The sequence below is a fragment of the Engystomops pustulosus genome, chromosome 4 (genome assembly GCF_040894005.1).
Source record: "Engystomops pustulosus chromosome 4, aEngPut4.maternal, whole genome shotgun sequence".
NCBI lineage: Eukaryota > Metazoa > Chordata > Amphibia > Anura > Leptodactylidae > Engystomops > Engystomops pustulosus.
In genome coordinates this window covers 189,630,394-189,649,281 of record NC_092414.1, presented here as the reverse complement: position 1 = coordinate 189,649,281, position 18,888 = coordinate 189,630,394, and the positions used below count along the sequence as shown (strand labels likewise).

The 18,888-nt window shown below is 43.0% G+C and overlaps 1 protein-coding gene across 2 annotated transcripts; it reads left to right on the top strand.

Annotated features, from left to right (window-relative positions):
• The first annotated feature begins 1,555 nt into the window (after positions 1-1,555).
• Positions 1,556-18,786, top strand: LMAN2L (lectin, mannose binding 2 like). Of its 2 annotated transcripts, XM_072148945.1 has the most exons (9): positions 1,556-1,772; positions 4,578-4,696; positions 5,865-5,982; positions 6,081-6,163; positions 7,902-7,931; positions 9,949-10,110; positions 11,319-11,433; positions 11,575-11,694; positions 11,778-18,786. In XM_072148945.1, exons 1-9 carry the CDS (start codon positions 1,613-1,615, stop codon positions 11,918-11,920), a joined length of 1,050 nt encoding a protein of 349 aa, XP_072005046.1. In that variant the 5' UTR covers positions 1,556-1,612; the 3' UTR covers positions 11,921-18,786. The 2 variants fall into 2 exon arrangements, with proteins under 2 accessions (XP_072005046.1, XP_072005047.1); XM_072148946.1 differs by lacking the exon at positions 7,902-7,931 and having other exon boundaries at positions 1,557-1,772.
• Positions 18,787-18,888: the final 102 nt, after the last annotated feature.

The window sequence follows — 18,888 nt, the reverse complement described above, 5'->3', positions numbered from 1 at the left end:
GCAGCTGTTTAATTAGGCAAATCACTCTCCAGCTATTGCAATGCGTTTTTAAACGCATGCGGTAAACGCGACGTGTGACAGCACCCATAGTGAGTTGATCAGGCTTAGGGTGAAGACACACATGGCGTTTTTGGGCCGTTTTTGGGCCGTTTTTGGGCCGTTTTTACTAAGTGCGTTTTCAGATCGTTAAAAACGCATGCGTTAAAAAACGCATCCGTTTTTTAAATACGCATGCGTTTTTTGAAAACGCATGCGTTTTTGTCCGTTTTTCCGAAATTGCGCAGCGAAAAACGGACAAAAACGCATGCGTTTTCAAAAAACGCATGCGTTTTTAAAAAACGGATGCGTTTTTTAACGCATGCGTTTTTAACGATCTGAAAACGCACTTAGTAAAAACGGCCCAAAAACGGCCCAAAAACGCCATGTGTGTCTTCACCCTTAGGGTGCGGTCACACGTCGCGTTTACCGCATGCGTTAAAAAACGCATTGGAATAGCTGGAGAGTGATTTGCCTAATTAAACACCTCTTTACACTTGTGTTTACAAAACGCATGCGTTAACCGCGATGTTAACGCATGCGTTAACAATGCGTTAACAACCGCATGCGTTAACCGCGATGTTAACGCATGCGTTAACGGTTGCGTTTTGTAAACACAGGTGTTAGCAGCTGTTTAATTAGGCAAATCACTCTCCAGCTATTGCAATGCGTTTTTAAACGCAAGCGGTAAACGCGACGTGTGACAGCACCCAGAGTTTGCCAACACCTGAATCAATCCTTGCATTGGCAGGGGTGTTGCAGAATCCAGCTGATTGCAAGCCAATAAATCAGGCCCCGGTGGGGGGATGTTGCACATATTAACCCCTTTCAGGCCATCTCCATGCCAGGAAGGAGGGGCATGAAGGAGGGTGTGGTTGGTAAGAGGGTAGGCCAGCCGTGGGGCGTGTTAGCCTTGTGCCTGCACACTCGCTACAATTAGTGAACGTTGAAGCTGATTCTAATTAAATGCACAATTCCATGTTAGGTGGGCCGTGGTGTAGATTTATATTCTGCACAGTCGGCCACAGATACACCCAGAGGACTGAGCCGGAGGGGCAAGGATGTGAATGTGCTTTATGTTTTTTCTCAAAATTCATAAAAAAACCTCTAATTTTATACGTTCGTAAAAAGTTCCATAAAAATGCAGCTGAATGTTTTAGACTCCAATTATTTCCAAACCAAAAACGAATATAATTTAAAAATGTGACCTCCAGGGGGCGAAGAAGAAAATACAAGCAGTTATTTGTATCCTCAATAGACAGTGATGGCAGGGAAAGTGGTCATTATGTCTATAGGGTCCCAGGGGAGCCTCTGTATAGATGACTAATGACTGCTAATAGGACCCAGTACACACAGGACCTGCGCTATGTACACCCCTGAGACTGACTGACAGTAAACTACTCCCTGTAACCTAGGTAGCCAGACTTACATTGAACCAGCCAATCAGAATCCTTAATTTGCAAGGGACCGCCCATCTTTCCTCCCATTGGCTGCGGTTTTCTGGAAGCGTCCGGTCTCCGCTCCTGCTCCTTGTCTTGTGATTGGTCGGCTCAGTGTCACAGCGGAGAGTACCAAGATGGCGGCGTTGGGGAAGCGGAGTATCTGGTCCTGGTGCAGGTCGCGGTTCTTACGGATCGCTGTGGTTCCGCTATTGACTGTGTTGGTGTGCGCTGTGTCGGCCGATCAGACCGAGGAGTATCTGAAGAGGGAGCACTCACTGACCAAGCCTTACCAGGGTAACATGGCGAGGGCACAAGGAACAATACCGCCGGTTGCTCATAGGGCACTGGCAGGGGCGGAAGTGCAACTGGGAGCAGGGGGACATGTGATTGGAAGTTACATAGTGTAGTTTTATTAGGATTCATTCACATTACGCGATTAGTGTTGACTCAAAACAGCATAAATCTGCATAACGGAGCAGCAATTCTGCATCAATAACTGCATCAAAACCGCAGGTGATGTTCTCTGATTTAGTGTTAGTACTGCACAATAACTGCTCAGTGTGAATCCGCCCTAACAAGCAGCCATGTGATGTGCAAAGGTAACAACCATGATTTACAGGGACTGATTTACCCAGAGACCCATCCAGTTCTCTCTGACCAGTAGGAGGCTTGTCAGCATTCCTCCCATGTGCATCGCAGGGAACCTGTCATCAGGTTTTGACCTTGTAACCTAATCACAGGTCCTTTTACTTTATAATCAGAAAGGAAAGAAAACATTTTTCCCAGAACCTCACTTACGCTCTTGAGAAGAAGGAAATTAAGTTCTAAAATCTACCCAACAATCCATCCTCACTAATGAATGGAGCAGCAGAATTATATGGGAATGTCACAAATAGTCAAGTGCCAACCTGAACGCTGCGCTCGGTTATTTCTGACACTCCCATACTGGCACATGCTCGTTCTGCTGCTCCACCCATTAGTGAGAACTGGGCCAGTACTTGTGATAGCTTGAAAAGTTGTGACAACCCCTTTAAGGTGCCCTCTGTAGGATAGCAATACAATTTAAATGTCATGTAATATTATATTTGTATACGTGCCCTATGATGTGTAAAGTGCTGTGGAATATGATCGCGCTATATAAATAAAGATTATTATTATTATAAATGGAACCTGTCATAAGGATTTAGACCGAGAAACCGTAACCAACCTGTTATGCAGGACAGTGGAGACGAGTAATTTTTGCCTGACCCTTCCTGGCTTGAGAACTGTATCATCATAAGTTACCTGCAGCAGCTCACACATAGGTTTATGATGCGGTATCTGGCCTATAGGACAACAATTAAGCCAGTAGAGGAGATCCTAGTGTGACTCCTGTCCGCCCCTGTGACTCCTTACAGACCATTGGAATACAACATTCTGACTGTAACAGAATATGGAAGGACGTTGTTGTGTCTGTGTCCTGGATAACAGCTTGGTGACAGTTTGTGGGTCTAAATCCTTATGACAAGTTCCCTTTAACGCTAATGTAGGCTGCTAACTCAGGCATTTGCAGCAGAACTGTGCTTTAGGTAGGCTCCAGAAATGCAGCAAATCTACCCCTTCCCATGTACCGTATTTTTCAGACTATAAGGCACACAAAAAATCCTTTGATTTTCTCAGAAATCAAAGGTGCGCCTTATAGTCCAGTGCGCCTTATATATGAACCTACTTACAGACAACAGCTGCCTTGAACTGTGCAGGGGTCTGCCACCTGCTGGTCATTCATCCTTACAATCAGGTGCGCCTTATTGTAGCAAGCATTTATTGATGGTGCGCCTTATAATCTGGTGCACCTTATAGTCCGAAAAATAGGGTATATGTTGTGATTGTATCTATATTGTAAGTGCATTTGGATTACCACTTAAGAGGTTTTCTCAAACTATAATTATATGGTGTCCCTGCACACAGGACGGACCTAGAAGCAGAACCCCTGGTTCCTCATGAACTGAATGAATACATAGCAGAGTCACTTTTTTCTGGCAGTGATCATAAAGTCCCTGTGGCTGCAGCTTCACAAGGCCTTGTGTATAAAGGGGATGGAAGTGAACGGTTGAGAGTCTGGACAGGGACTCAATGCAAATACTGGACCTAAGTGATGAATTTAGAGGAAAACAAGAATTGTCATTGTTGGAGTTCACTTGGATCAATTGTCACTAGGCAGAGATCTATCACTTGGTGAATGGCTGGATCTTCTAGGTGACTTTTAGCAATCACCTGGTACTTTGGTCTTGACAGAAATAGGGGTTATGGAGAGTAGCTGTAATATATTTTACACTTTTTGGCTGAAAGATATTAAACTAGAGCCAAGTCATGACCTAAGCTGTTGCAGAACCTCTTGTTTGATGCCATTTGGTTCTGAAGCCTGAAACAGATGTTGATATTTGTTCTAGACCTGAGTTCTGTGTGCAGGGTACATACTCTAAGGACTACCTGCATTTGAACCTGGGCATTATTGGGCTGCAAACAATAGTCCCCTCTGTGGTCTACTCACACCCCCATGACCGTAGAAAAGACTACACGAGCTGCAAGTACGGGCGGTACTAGGACCTGCATTGAGTTTTGTCAGTCGGGTCATACAGTGTGGAGACCAAGGCCGGGGGTATGACCACATAGACATATATGGGGACATGTGCTCGCCATTGAAACAATGGACACTACACAACTAAAAACAATGTTAGTTTGCATGAGCCATAAGGCTTAGCTTACCCCACATGGGAGCGGAGGAGGGTGCTGAATGATTCCTTTGTCCTCTTACTTTGACACGAGATGTTGGTTTGAGATTTGCTGCGGGCAAACAATGAATGAATGAATAAATGGCATAGCCCTCAATGAAAGACCTCTCTTAATGTGAAATGAGGGTATGCTCAATAGTCATCTGATCACATGTTCTGATTACACGGACAAGCAATGCCCCTGGAGCTGATGTCTGATCCTTGGCCTGTGTTTTTTGGATTTTGTTGAAGTCGCCCACTTTCTGACATCACTTGGTACAATAGGATGTTGATGAAGAATAAATGGAATAAGGGTACAAGGATGTAATCCATTTATTTTCTTCCTCAGGCGTGGGTTCCTCTTCTTCGTCACTATGGGACCTGATGGGCAGTGTGCTGGTGACCCCTCAGTATGTGCGCCTGACTCCAGATCAACAGAGCAAGCAAGGGGCCGTGTGGAACCGCATGGTGAGTACATGGGTATGTGCATTACTGGGTATGTGCGATTCTGCTATAACCTGCAGCACGGAGCGGCTGGACCTGTGCTAATCTGCTTCCATGGTTGTGTCCAGCTCTATGTCAGTGCCATAGACTCTACAGGCTGTAGCTCAGTAACACATAAGGAAGCTGTATAGATTAGTACATCCGGCAGCTTGGAGTTCGAACGTTTAAGTGCCCATGGATAGGGCGTAACTTGCTTTGTGGGAAAACCCCTTCTAAGGGAACCTGTCATCATCATCTTATCCCCCTAAGCCCACCACCTTGTTGTGTATTATGTCCTTCTGTCATATTCTATATCAGTACTCTTGAAAAATCCTCTTTTATCTTCATGTAAAATGCAGCCAAGGAGGTAAGGCTGCTCGTCCAAGGAGTCAGACAGCCCCACCTCCTGACCCCAATATGCTCTGCCCACCCCAAGCATCACGTGTGCCAGCCCTGCCTACTATCACCCTTCAGAAATAAATGTGACAAACACAGTAAATCACAACTTTCTGAGAGGGTTATTTGTAAGTATTCATTATACACAGATAGTGTATGTGTGTCAGATTTTTTTTTTTTCTTTCTTTTTGACGACTTGTACCCCAAGCATTTATGGGAACATTCATTAAAGAGATCTCTATAATAGCCTGCCCTCCATTCACCTCTTTCTGGCTGGTTAACAGGGCCTCCTGGATGTCCGGTAATGGTGTGCAAATCAAGTATATACAGGCAGTCCCCTACTTAAGGACACCCGACTTACTGATGAGACCCTAGTCAAAGTCAGACCCCTCTGCCCCCTGTGACCTCTGGTGAAGCTTTCTGGATGTTACTATAGTCCCCGGCTGCAATGATCAGCTGTATGGTGTCTGTAATGAAGCTTTATTGATAATCCTTGGTCCCATTACAGCAAAACATTTTGAAACTCCAATTGTCACTGGGGCAAAAACATTTTTTCGTCTGGAACTACAATTCTAAAATATACAGTTTCGACTTGCATACAAATTCAACTTAAGAACAAACCTATGGAATCTATCTTGTACGTAACCCAGGGACTGCCTGTATAAGGGAAACTTAGTGGTTCATGTCTATAGGAGTCTGTGGCACAACTCCTTTAAGACCTTGTACATAAATAACAGACTGTTTATTCTGGTTTCAGCCCTGCTACCTACGGGATTGGGAGCTACAAGTGCATTTTAAAGTTCATGGACAGGGCAAGAAGAACCTAAACGGTGATGGCTTTGCCTTGTGGTTCACCAAGGATCGAATGCAGGAAGGTCAGCGATTGTTTCTCTCTATAATGTCTGGTTCTGTTTTATTCCTGTGGATTTTTGTGTGATGTTCAGTTTTTTTTTACCGTTTTTTGCTTTTCCAGGTTCTGTTTTTGGAAGTAAACATAATTTTGTAGGTCTGGGAGTGTTTGTGGACACCTATCCCAATGAGGAGAAGCAGCATGAAGTAAGTGTGACCTTTACGGGAACCTTTACTCTAGAATTACAGGATTTTATTGGTGTGCAGTATAATTTTTATTGCGCTTATCGCCTTCTTTGAGGTGGCTGTTGCTCTGTGATTGGATAGCATGTCATGTGACCTTGTCATGTATTATTTTGAATGGAGATCACATACGTGGTGTCCAGATCTGTCCGTTCTATCATGGCAACCACAGATCAAGCAGCGCTGTAGACATTGTTAGGGAAAGTTCTTAACTTTCAACTTGTATCAGTTTTTTTGCATCGGTTATTGTGCGCCAAATCTAGGAGCAGTGCAATACACAAAACGGGAGTAAATCTTTCCTTTTATACCTACTCTCTGTGTATTCTCCACTCTTGGTTTTAACTCAAGATAACTAAAGCAAAAAACGGATGAAACAACTGAGGTGTGATCAGGCCCTTATGTAGAAGGTCTGCAGCTTCTACAAGTGCACTGGGGGTGTGTCCTCACACTGCTTTGCTCTCGGCTCTATGCAACAAGTTGCTCTACAGCGCTGGTAAAAGCTTTAGCAGGTTTCTTCTTATTATTGTAAAGGAGAGGGGATCTGTGACCTCCTGGAATGTTTGGGGTTATTCAGGGAGAATTATTGTATCTGCACGGGTTGTGGAACTGCTGTAGGATTTACCCCAGCCATTCCATAAGAATCCAAATCCATCTGCTATCAGCTGGTTTCTGACTTGTATATTGCTGCAGTTTTTCGTTGCAAAGGTTGATTTCCACACAATGATCCACAGAAATAATGTCACTTATTTGCTGGATATTTTTTCTGTTGTGTGTATGGGATATATTATACTGCTAATGTATTTCACTACGGATTTATTGTAAGTTATAAGTTACTTGTACAGATAATCTAAATATGAGGCCTCGTGCACACGACCGTAAATGGCGTAGCTGCACAAATTATGGCAAGCTCTCGGTTTCTGATTTTGCATGGTCACTGTGTGGCGAGGCTGCTGCGTCTCGCTGAATTGTAAACGTTGCACTTTGCCACTTGGAACGCAGGCATTTTCAATGGACATGAATGGGGTGAGCTCCCTCGTCATCTGGGCCACAAACAGTACACATTGGCACACTGGATTTGGCACACAGTCGTTTATTGAAGCACTATGATGACCCACATTTATCAAAACTAGTACAGTCTGTATTATGTGCAGTTTGCCTGTGGAGTGTGCAGGGGGCGCCAGATTCGTCAAAACAGCTGCATAGTCTTCATGAATCTGGTTCCCCCTGCACTGCTGGGGAAGTGTGTAGGTATTTCTTCTGTTTTTTTTTTTATATTGTGCACTTTAACTGCAGAATTGTAATCAGTAATAAATATGGCGCAAACTCTGACTCTGCACGAACACTCCTCTTTAGGTGCACATTTTTTCTGTCTTGTCGGATACTGTGCAGCTAAAAACAAAACTGCCGCAGACACTTTATAAATACACGTACAAGCAGTATGCACGTTCCTTTCAGCGCAAACGCTTCACGAAATGTGGGCCTATGGTGTGTGTTAATGTTAACGCAGGGAAGAAAAAGTCTGGTTAGAATAGTAGAATAGCGCCATAATCTTGGTCCGCCCCCCCCCCCCTCCTTCGTAGCATGTTTAGCAGCTAATCCTATAATCCTGTACTGTCTTATAAGTTGCCGCTATATGACTAAGATGCAACGTTTGTATATTGTTGCGTGTGCTTTCTCCTCTGCTTCTGGCTGCCTGTCTCAGAAGAAGAGGTACTCCGCAGGGAATGAGCAGGTATATTAAGTGCCTCTATTTATACACTTGCTTTTCTTTGGATGCCGTGTTTGCTAAATTAACAACTTTGTCATCATCTGTCATTTCTAATTGTGTCCTGTCCCCTGTGATACGTGCATGGCTTCACACCTTCCGCACATGCTCAGTGCCATTGATGCTTCCCAGCCTTTCCCTATTTGTAACATTACATTTGGTTTCCTTATTACGCAGGCATTTATCTTCTATCTATTATTCATGTCTGATCGCTGGGGGTCCTATAGATTATCCTCCCCCTGAACTGCAATGAGAAGGGTTTTATATGGAGCATTGTGTATCTGTTATAGATTGTAAATGTAGTGTTAGTCCCTTGTCTACAGGATAGAGGATAACGTTCTGATCTGAGGGAGGGACACCTTTAGATTTTCGTTTTTTGGCAGAAACTGGTGGCCCCAGCTAATCACTGTCCTCCTCGTTTTTTTTTTTCTTTGGTTAGTGGCAAAGGTCCTCTATTCGAGTGAATGGAAGAAAAATGCCAGCCAGTAGTTTGGGATGTGTTTTTTTTTTTTTTTTTATATTATTTTTTTTCCTCCTCAAAAGTCTATGGCACTGTTGGAAATAACAGAGCGCAGCAGGACACATACTTGACCTGCTAATCCATCACTTAGAGAGAACGAGACCCCTGTACTCATGTCCCCCACCAATCAGAATGTTATCCCCTATTCTGCTATTATACCTGGTTATGTTCTGTTATACGTGTTCTCTGCTCGCGCTGATGTCATGAGTTTAGACTCCCACCACCATAACATCTGTTTAACCAGAATAACCTTACAATATACAGACTGTGGGGTAGATTTCTCATACGCCAGGGCTCATATGCCAGCATATGATGAAATCCCTGCCACTCCGAGGCTCTGGCCTCTTTATGTAGCTGATGGCCAAACTGCACAACCTGCCCTAAGTCGATCCCCCTCCTTGGTGTGCCGGTGGCATAATCACAATTACTGGCGGTTCACTCACTCTGTGGGGGAGATTGATCATAATTCTCTTAGAGCAGAACTGTTCTAAGTGCCTACGGTAACCAATCAGAGCTCAGTTTTCATTTTCCCACAGATGTTTATAAAGTTAAAGCTTAGCTCTGATTGGTTTCCATGGGAAACTAGAACAGTTTTACCTCAGAAACCTCTGATAAATGTCCCCCAGTGTGCCTTTGACTCCAGAATAAATCATCCTTGTCAATAAAGATTACTTATAGGAGTATTCTGGTTCCCATCTGGGGAGAATAATACTAGGCTGGTGCCCCCCATTACCTAAGATTCATTCAGTGAACATCGATCACTTCATTGCTGTAAACTGCCTGCATAATAGTGAATGCCGGCACGAGGTGTAGGATCTGCTTTAGTGCCTTTTAAGATCAGCATTAACCATCTGCAGGTCAAATAATGTTGGATTGTTTCCAGATGCTTCAATTTTATTAAATCTATCTTTTAGGGATCACTTGGCTTAGAACTGGCCAGATGCCAGGGTCTCCTTTATTAACACTGCACAGTGGCAGCCATCTTTAATGATCATGCAGGCCCGTGTGGTGATGACACATAATGCTGAGGCTCATGTGGATCATGTACGAGTATGTATATAGTAGTAGCGTTGGTGAAAGATCCACAGACAATAATCCGTCTTATACAGTCATTTCCTTTGGTTTGACTTCAGTGGATTATGTTCCAGTCTTTAGGGCATCTCCAGGGCTTATTGAGCTGCTACATAAGATAAGCCCAACCTCATAAACCAAAGTGATGATCAGCTATGGCTCAGGACACAAGCCGTATGTCAGCGGGGCTGGAAATAATACTCAACTCAAGTACTTGATAGGTCTGGGTTAGGAGGAGGAACTCAAGTCCTGTGTATAGGTGACTGGAAGATGCATATAAAACGATTGAATTACAGGTCCTCCTTGGATTAGGATGTATGTTTAGGACCTTTTACTATAATCTGTATTTTTTTTTTTTTTTTGTACAAGAGACCTCTTTCTTTTCTTTACCAGCGTATATTTCCCTATGTGTCGGCGATGGTGAGCAATGGATCGCTCACATATGACCACAGCCGGGATGGTCGGCCTACGGAGCTCGGGGGATGCACTGCTATGGTTAGGAATCTTAACCATGACACTTTCCTTGTCATACGTTATGTAAAGCGTAGGCTGACGGTAAGTTGTCCTTTTAAAGAATTTTTCCTGTATAGATACCTTTTTTGTATATAAGCTTTTTTTTTTCTTCTTTACAATGGCTGTGTTCATACCAGTGTGGCTAAGCTCAGGTTACATCCTTATTATACCAGGTGTAACTCTGCTTTCCATGTACCCAAATTCTCTTGAGGAGTAAGAATACTGCAAAATTTGCATACACAATACAATGCAGAACAATGTATTTTAGAGCGTCCCTGGTTACGATCAAGATAGATTCATTAGGGTTGTTCTTAAAGGACATCTACTACGCACCTTACAACGCACCCAAGTTACCTGCTTGGGATGACTGAGCTTTTTTAGCTACCTCCAGGGCCTCCGTCAGAGCCAGAAAATAAATAAGGTTATAAAAATATTCAAATGAGACTGAGGCGCTCAGGGTAAGGTTCCACACAGTTCAGGGATTAAACAAGATATTATTCTGCATCAGTGTAGCTACAGCATTCTCAAGGTATGTTTGGTTCACAGTGCATAAAGACAAATGGTAGATTTCCTTTAAACCCTTACTGACATGTGATGTATACCAGGTAGGTGTTTGCTGCATATTGCAGCAGGAACCCACCGGTAACACCTGCGGTCGGTGCTGGCACCGATCGCAGGTGTTAACCCTGCAAATGCCTCTGGCAAAGCTGTTGGAGGCATCTAAATCTCAGCTGCGCTTGGACGCCGCTAGCTTGGATCCGATTGCACCCGCCCCCACCCTTCCTGTGAGGTAAACAGGGTGGGGGCCCCGATTGGTCTTGCTACAAAGACCTAAGGCTGTCTGGTTAATATAATAACTGTTATTCTCGGGGTTTAACCCTGTAACGGTAAAAAAAGCGCCCAAAGTTGAAAATGCCACTTTTTTGGTCGTTGACTGATCACAGTGCTTGGTATCGGACTCCTTAAATCATAGTGATATATGATACACAGAGTCCCTGCTTCCTAGCTAAACGGCATTGCTGACACTGATACCATGATTAGAGTGGGGATGCAAGGACTCCTAGCATCGTATAACAATGATGCAAGTAGTCCTCTCCCCAACACAGTGGCTGGTCTGTGAAAATAAACTCAGCCGGGTCCATAATTCATGAACCAACCACAGTGTGTGAAACTGCTATTAGTGCCATTTGTCTACTACATTTCTCCAAAAGTCTCACTAGTCTACTCTTAACCTTCTCCATCGTTTACAGGTCATGATTGACATTGATGGGAAGCAGGAATGGAGGGATTGTCTGGATGTTCCTGGTGTGCGTCTGCCTCGTGGATATTACTTTGGGGCTTCAGCAGCTACTGGAGATCTTTCTGGTAGGATTATGTAAATGTAGTAGGCTGTATGGGGTTGTGTGTATACACCCGGAGGCTAAATGGTAGTCACTGGAATGGTAGAGGTGAGCAACCCCATAGTGTAGGATCATATTAACCTCATATCTGCTATCATCTGCACAGACAACCATGACATCATCTCTCTGAAGCTCTACCAGATCACTGTGGAGCGCACGCCTACTGAGGAGAAGGCTGACAAAGAGGTTTTCATTCCCAGTGTAGACAACATGAAGCTGCCAGGAGGTAAGTCGGCAGGTATTATGTCCTCCTCTGTGGTAGGTGTGCTTAGTCCATGACCATAAGCATCTTCTGCATTGCTCTTGTAGTGGAAGACGCGGCAGAATCTATGAGCGGTTTCGCCCTGTTCTTGATCATCTTCTTCTCACTGCTCGGCCTGGTCTTCGCTGGTGTCATACTGCTCATCGTGTACAACAAGTGGCAGGAAAGAAGCCGGAAGCATTTCTACTGAGTCCATGTGTCAGTACGCCATGTTGTAAGTCACGGGTTGCGACTTGCAGATAACGTCGCTGGTGGAGAGTCATTCTGTGAATGGGTCAGAGTATGAATCCTTCCTGCGCACAAAACCACACGCAGCAGACTCTTTTTAAACACTGGATTGTAATTTTTTTGTAAGCTGCTACCGAAGACTTATCTATCTGTAACAGATCCGTGAAGTTTTCATATTTATGTCTGCCAGAATTCCTATAGGTCACCTACACACAATGCTGGCTGGAGTACAGCGGTTGTCATGGGCATCCTGGCAGTGAATTTGCTTATGGGACTGGGACCAGTGTCCCTCATGAGTAATTCATCATAATGTTAATGTGTGAATACTGGTTAATCCAATGTCATAGCTGCCACTATTGTATGTAGGTGACCTATTGAAGAACAAGCAGAATGTGCATTATATCTGTGTACTTTGATTTATACGATCTCTCTGACCATTGGCAATGTGGTCAGTGTTTTTATGATCAGTTAGGTTTTTTTTCACAATCACAATTTATCCCCAATCCACAGGATTAGTTATCGGCCCTGTATCCTCTCCTAAAAATTGAGGGTCTATTGCTCCATTCAAAGTCTATAGGCCTGACAAAGACGGTCCCATTGAGACCCCAGCGATCGGACATATAGTCACATCAATGATCAGTTTGGATATCGGCACCGTCCAATAACTCAACTGCAGTAGTAGTGATCTCTTTATGTGTGATAGGTCTTAAAGGGGATGTCTGGAGTTTAGAAAAACATGGCTGCTTTTTTTCCAAAAACGGTGGTCAGGTGTGGCGCTGTGTTTGGAAGAAAGCAGCCATGTTTTTCAAACTCCCGACAAAGCCCATCTGCTCCCTTGGGATGTCTGTTTTAGTAAGTTGTTGCATTATTTATGAAGTAAGAATTGTGCGCCCAATTTATTATAAATCTACATTGTCTTTCCTCTGTTAATCCTCCTGAAAATGTATGAATTAATTAACAAGTGGATATTACTTTAGCAAAGAAATGTGTGCTGTTTCCCGAACCACAAACTACAAATTGACGGTCCATTGTTTGTGTCCTGTGAAGTTCTAGGATCACATGCGATGACTGCTCCAGGGCAATAATAGGACTTGCTCTGTGTTTTGCGGCACGGACAGATGACTTGTATCTGGTCGTGCTTATGAGCCCATAGAAATGAACTTCTCTGTTTAATTAATGGTTATCTTAAAGGGAACCTGTCATCAGAAATTGGCCTAATAAAGCTCTACCAATATGTTGAACAGCTTCTAGATCATGTTTATTTCATGGCCCAGGGTGGTGGCATCATCCAGAAAATCAACGTTTTAAGTGAGCTGTAAGTTAGATGTATAAAGTCGTGGAGGCGGAGAGTTTAACGCTGAAGTCAAGCTCTCCCCGCCTCTGAACACCTCGTCATGCACTGGACTTTAGGAGATCAGGTTAATGATGTCCCTGGCTACAGGACCGTCAATTACAGTGAAGTGAAGGCGCGGAAAGCTTTGATTCAGTGTAAAACTCTAGTTGACTTCTTAAAACCAATTTACATCTCACTTCGAAGTTGATTTTCTGGATGATAGCGCCAGGTCATGAAACAAACATAATCTAGAACCTTCTCAGCTGCTTGACAAAATACTGCTGGTGGTTTATTAGGCCAATTTCTGATGACAGGTTCCCTTTAAAGACAAAAACAATGATTTATCAGAAGTGTCTGAGAATAGAACTGTTCAAGTTGTCCATGTCAACCAATCAGAGCTCAATTTTCATTTTCCCACAGCTGTTTATAAAATGAAAGCTGAGCTCTGATTGGTTTCCATGGGTAATAGAACAAAGGAGCCTTTACTATAGAGACATACACATATATTTAATAGTAATATCCAGTAATTGGTTACTCAGGGATTGAACAGTTGTCCTAAGTAGTGCAAGTATTTACTTAAATGGATGTTTCTGGGGAACAAATGGGTCACCTTTTAGGGTTTTCTATTAAAATTATTTTTAGTAAAATAATAAAACTTATCCCCTCAGTCATGGATCCCCCACTGCTCTATTCCAGACACTGCACAGTCCTCCGTGTTCACATGTAGCGTTTTACATTGGCATTTTGAAACACAATTCAACAGCGAGGAGAGAATATCTGCCAAATTACATTGCTGCTCACATTTGTGTTAACATTGTGTTAACAATGCACTAACGTTTGTGTTTTAACTTGCCGTTAACACATTGCACTAACATTTGCTTTTTGTAAACGCAAATGTTAACCGCAATGTAATTAGGCCGATCTCCTCCTCCTCCTCAGATGTGGTCTTCTATTTTAAAACTCCATGTTAACGTCACGTGTGAACGCAGCCTAAGAAGCTTGTCCTCATGATGGTAACCTACAGGAACCCAGCGTGACCCTCCTGTTGCCCCTTCCCCAGATACATTGATACATATATGTGCTCTTATTCTCAAACGCCTATTAAGGATTTTTTGGACACCCCTATAAAGAGATTCTATACCTGGATATTGGAAATCCAAATGGACTACTTTACCTCTTATAGCTTCTCATTTTATGTCATTTTGCAGTTTGATTAGCTTAGGGGGCTACAGGTGGACTTCCATTAGATCCTACCACGCCATTGGGTGACACTAGTTTGAGACCACCCTATGAGCGGTTGTCACTATAGCCCTAAAGTTGCCTGAATTTCAGGAACCACATGAACTAATGCAGAGCTGTGACATATGACAGTTCTAAGCCCGGATATATTGATGCTGCTTTGGATATGTGATTTATGACTTGTCATAGTTGGAGATATTTTCTGTTTTTATTCATTTTGCCATAGCAACCAGTCCGATTCCAGTTGTCATTTTTCGGATGCTTTTTGGAAATGCGTGACCTGCCGTGGACACTGAATATGTAGTTTTACGTCTTGTTGCTGCCTGTTATTTTTTTTTTATATAGATAGAAGTTGCTTCAGTTGTCCCCAAATAGGAATTTGGGGATGAAACAAAGAGATTGGACACTCTCAAAAATTGTATACTGAATACTATTGTACTATGTGTGAAGTTTAATACATGTGTAATATGATTCATATGTTATGCTATGTAGACCATGAAAGCCACATCTTTTAGGATGTGATATGATGGGGGTTGTGACTTTATGGTGGATAACGCTTTCAGTGCCTGCGTGGAGGAGGACTCATCCAACGGATGGTTGATGGATCACGTAACCACCGCCATATTGTTCACACAGGATTGGCTGCTGATAAGGGAAAACAATTCGTCTTATAGCAACCCCTTTAAGCCTTAAGGGCGAAGTGTTCTTATAGCCAATCGCCACTAATCCATGTTTTGAGCCACTGCAGGCTCCTTCTCGAAGCTCACACATGTAGGTAGTTAGGTAGGTCTATTTTTGAGCACTTTGACAATCCATCATACTTTTGCATACATGGCAGCTTCCCTTCTGTAGTGTGGACATTCTGGTGAAGTGCATCTACCATATAGGGGTTTGTCTAAGAAACCTTTTCTATTAGTCTTGCTGTTGGGTTTCTTTACATTATCAGCAAATAAAGGTTATATTCATGTTTAATATAAAGCTATACCATCTCACAGCCTACATGTTACATCAAAAGATTTTGGTTTACAATATCTCTGCTTGCTGTCATTCAGTAGGAACCTGTACTCTAATCTATTTCCATGTGATTAACACAAATGCACGGCTGGTATCCCTGTACACCCCAGCGTGACCTCAGCCAAGAGTGTTCGGGTGATGGCACATGTGGCGTGCCCGTTTTTAAGCAGTCCATCAAAGCATGCAGTTTTTAACGGACTGCTTAAAATGGCACCAAAAATGCGTTCAAAACACAAACTGTGCCATCACCCTTAGACAGCAAGCAGTGATCCTGAAACTGAGAGGCGTTTGTATGCCTTTCTATAACAATACGCATGATGTGCTGAAACCTTGTCCACTATTATATAACAGACTCAATGAGATTTATTTAAAGCACCACCAACCAGTTTGCTGAGAGTTGGGGTTTCCTGAACACAAGAGATCGACATGAGACCACATTAAGAAGGTTTTCCACCCAATAGTTTAACCTGAGTGAAGTTGCCCCCCCCCCACCTTGTTCAAATCAAACAAAATTGGTGTCAAACGTTTGTGCAGAAATTTTTTTTGTATGTGCCGCTATCGTTTTTAAGATTTTAATGAAAGTTTCCAGAGGTCAACCAGCCCCCCCACATTGCCCAAACCAAACAAAGCTGGTGCCAATCAATTCTGCTACATTTGTGCTGGTTTGTGCTGCTCAAATTTTAGTTTGTGCTGCTTTTGTTTTGAATATGTGAACAAAAAATGAAAGGTCAAAAGTTCAAGCAGCCCCCCACATTAATCGAATCGAACAAAACTGGTGTCAAATGTTAGTGCTACGTTTGTGCTGGTTTGTGCAGCAAAAATTTTCGTTTGTGCAGCTATCATTTTTACTATATTCATACTTTATTTCCCAGAGGTCATCAGAGTTCATTTCTTCCAAAGTACAATGGGGGACATTTACTATGGTGTTTCCGCCAGTTTTGTGGCGCTCTCACCACATGTTCTGCTCTCCTACCTATTTATTAGCTGTCGGGGACAGAAAAAATGACTTTTTCCGCCTGCTCCTACTCTTCTCCGAAAAGGGGCGTGGCTTTGGCGGAGTGGAAACTCAGACACAATTACTATGTGTCGCAGCCCTTTTTGGGCGGTGTAAACTGACGGAAAGTAGACCAAAAGAAAACTGGTCTAGCAGGGACTGATGGACACATTTCTGGTGCTCGGGACAGATTTTGTCCCAGGGACAGAAAATAGTCTCGGCGCCAGAAATGTCTCTGCACAGCTCTACAATATTAAATGTGTGTCTTCTTACCGAGAGCAGGTCGGTAACAAAGCCAATGCAGACACCGACACTGTAAGTAAATGTCCCCCAATGTGTTTACTTGCTCCCCCTGGTGATCAAACCAGGGAAGTGTCACTAGGTTTGTTTTTTACCAGTTCATCCTAAACACCTTTAACCTATGTAAACACATAGGTGCTGCACAAAAACGTAGCACTAACGTTTGACACCAGTTTTGTTTGATTCGGTTAATGTGGGGGGGCAAGTTGAACTTTTGACCTTTTCATTTTTTGTTCACTTATTCAAAACAAAAGCAGCACAGACAAAAAATTGAGCAGCACAAATGTAGCAGAATTGTTTGGCAACAGTTTGGTTTGGTTTGGGCAATGTGGGGGGGCTGGTTGACCTCTGATGACCTCTGGAAACTTTCATGAATATCTTAAACGATAGCGGCACAAACAAAAATTTCTGCTGCACCAACGTAGCACAAACTTTTGACACCAATTTTGTTTGATTTGGACAAGGGGGGGGGGCAACTTCACTCAGGTAATAGTTTAGTGTATTTATTTACTTTTTAAAATTAGTACCTACCTTGCTACTCCCCCACCCCCACTGCTCACTTTCCATACTAACTAGCTCCCCGCTTGTCTCTACCTGTTAGTCTCATCTTAAATCGACACACAGGAAGTATCCTCCAATCACTGGCCATAGTGTAACCAGCCTATCAGTGATTGGAGTTTGCATTTGACTTTGAAACTGGACAAACAAGTTGAGACTAGTGAGGAGCCAGTGAGTAGGACAGGAGCAGCAGGGGATCTGTGAGGACTACTGCTATTGTGTTTTTAACCCATAGATGGCCCATTTAAAAAAAAAAAAAATAGCTTACACTCACTTTACAAATGTCACTTGTATATCTGATGATGATTTACTATCCTCAACAAGCAAGAAGCTATCTGTCCGCATGCTGATCCTCCACCTGTAAGCAGGTGCATTTGCATGTATAAGCTGTATGCTGTAAGCTTGTCATTACAGCGACCATGCTTTGACGGTTGCACTTGACAAGTCGCTGGTATGATCGCTTCTATCATACCCTTACTAGGGATGGGTTCGGTTTAGAGCTAGGGTTATGAATGTTATCCTTTTCCCTCCATTCCTGCTCTGCAGTTTCTTTTTGGGCTGCGGTTACACGTTCTGCTTCTATTCTCTTTTGATATGCATTGCAACAGGAACGGGATTGCGCCAATAGCATCAGCATTTCCACTGAAGCGCATGTGATCAGTCACTAGCACCACGCGTTTTGAATGTAAACGATGCAAAAACCTGTGGTGCCGGTTGCTGATCTCATGCGTTTCTGCAATTCGTACAAACCCCTCCTTGTTTCAAAACGCAATTCAAGCAGAACGTGTGACGCACCCTGAAGACTCCGCTGCGCGTGATTCCTCCTGGAAATATCTGACTACTGTGTTTACTGAGTATTACTACTCTCTTGGTCAATAGTGGGCACCTGTACATGGCATGAAGCTATCCAATCAGTCCTATGGATAGCAGAAGTGTTACCACCCAGTTGTCAATTTATTCTTGAACTTTCATGAGGTATAAGAAAAATGTGATTATTCCAAACGATTCCCCCAAATCATTTTAAAGGGAATGCAAGTATTCATGTCGGGAGAGACCACAACTCAACATTGTCTTTAGGAAAGATGGGTAATTAGTTCTGTATTTGGTTTCGTATTGGTGTACACCTCACTTCTATAATGCGTAATGTTACTCATGTATATGTATTGTACATCACAAGAGCGGTCAGCCTGTGACCCGCCAGCTATCCATAACTAGTACGTCCATCTGATCGCCATGTCTATATATGATTGTGTCCACTTCTGGCTCAGGGAGAAAATCCATCTAGGTGTAGCACTGATTTTATTTTTCTTGCTGTGAATGTTCAGTGCATTTTATGCTGCCTTTATCTTGTTACTGCTTGTACAGTTCAATAAAACTATGTTTCCAAATAGTTTTTTTTTTTTTGTGTGTGATTTATAAGCTCTTTTATACCCTTGAAGTAAAAAAAATGGAGCTAAGGATCATGGTTGATTTTGGTATTAATCACACTACT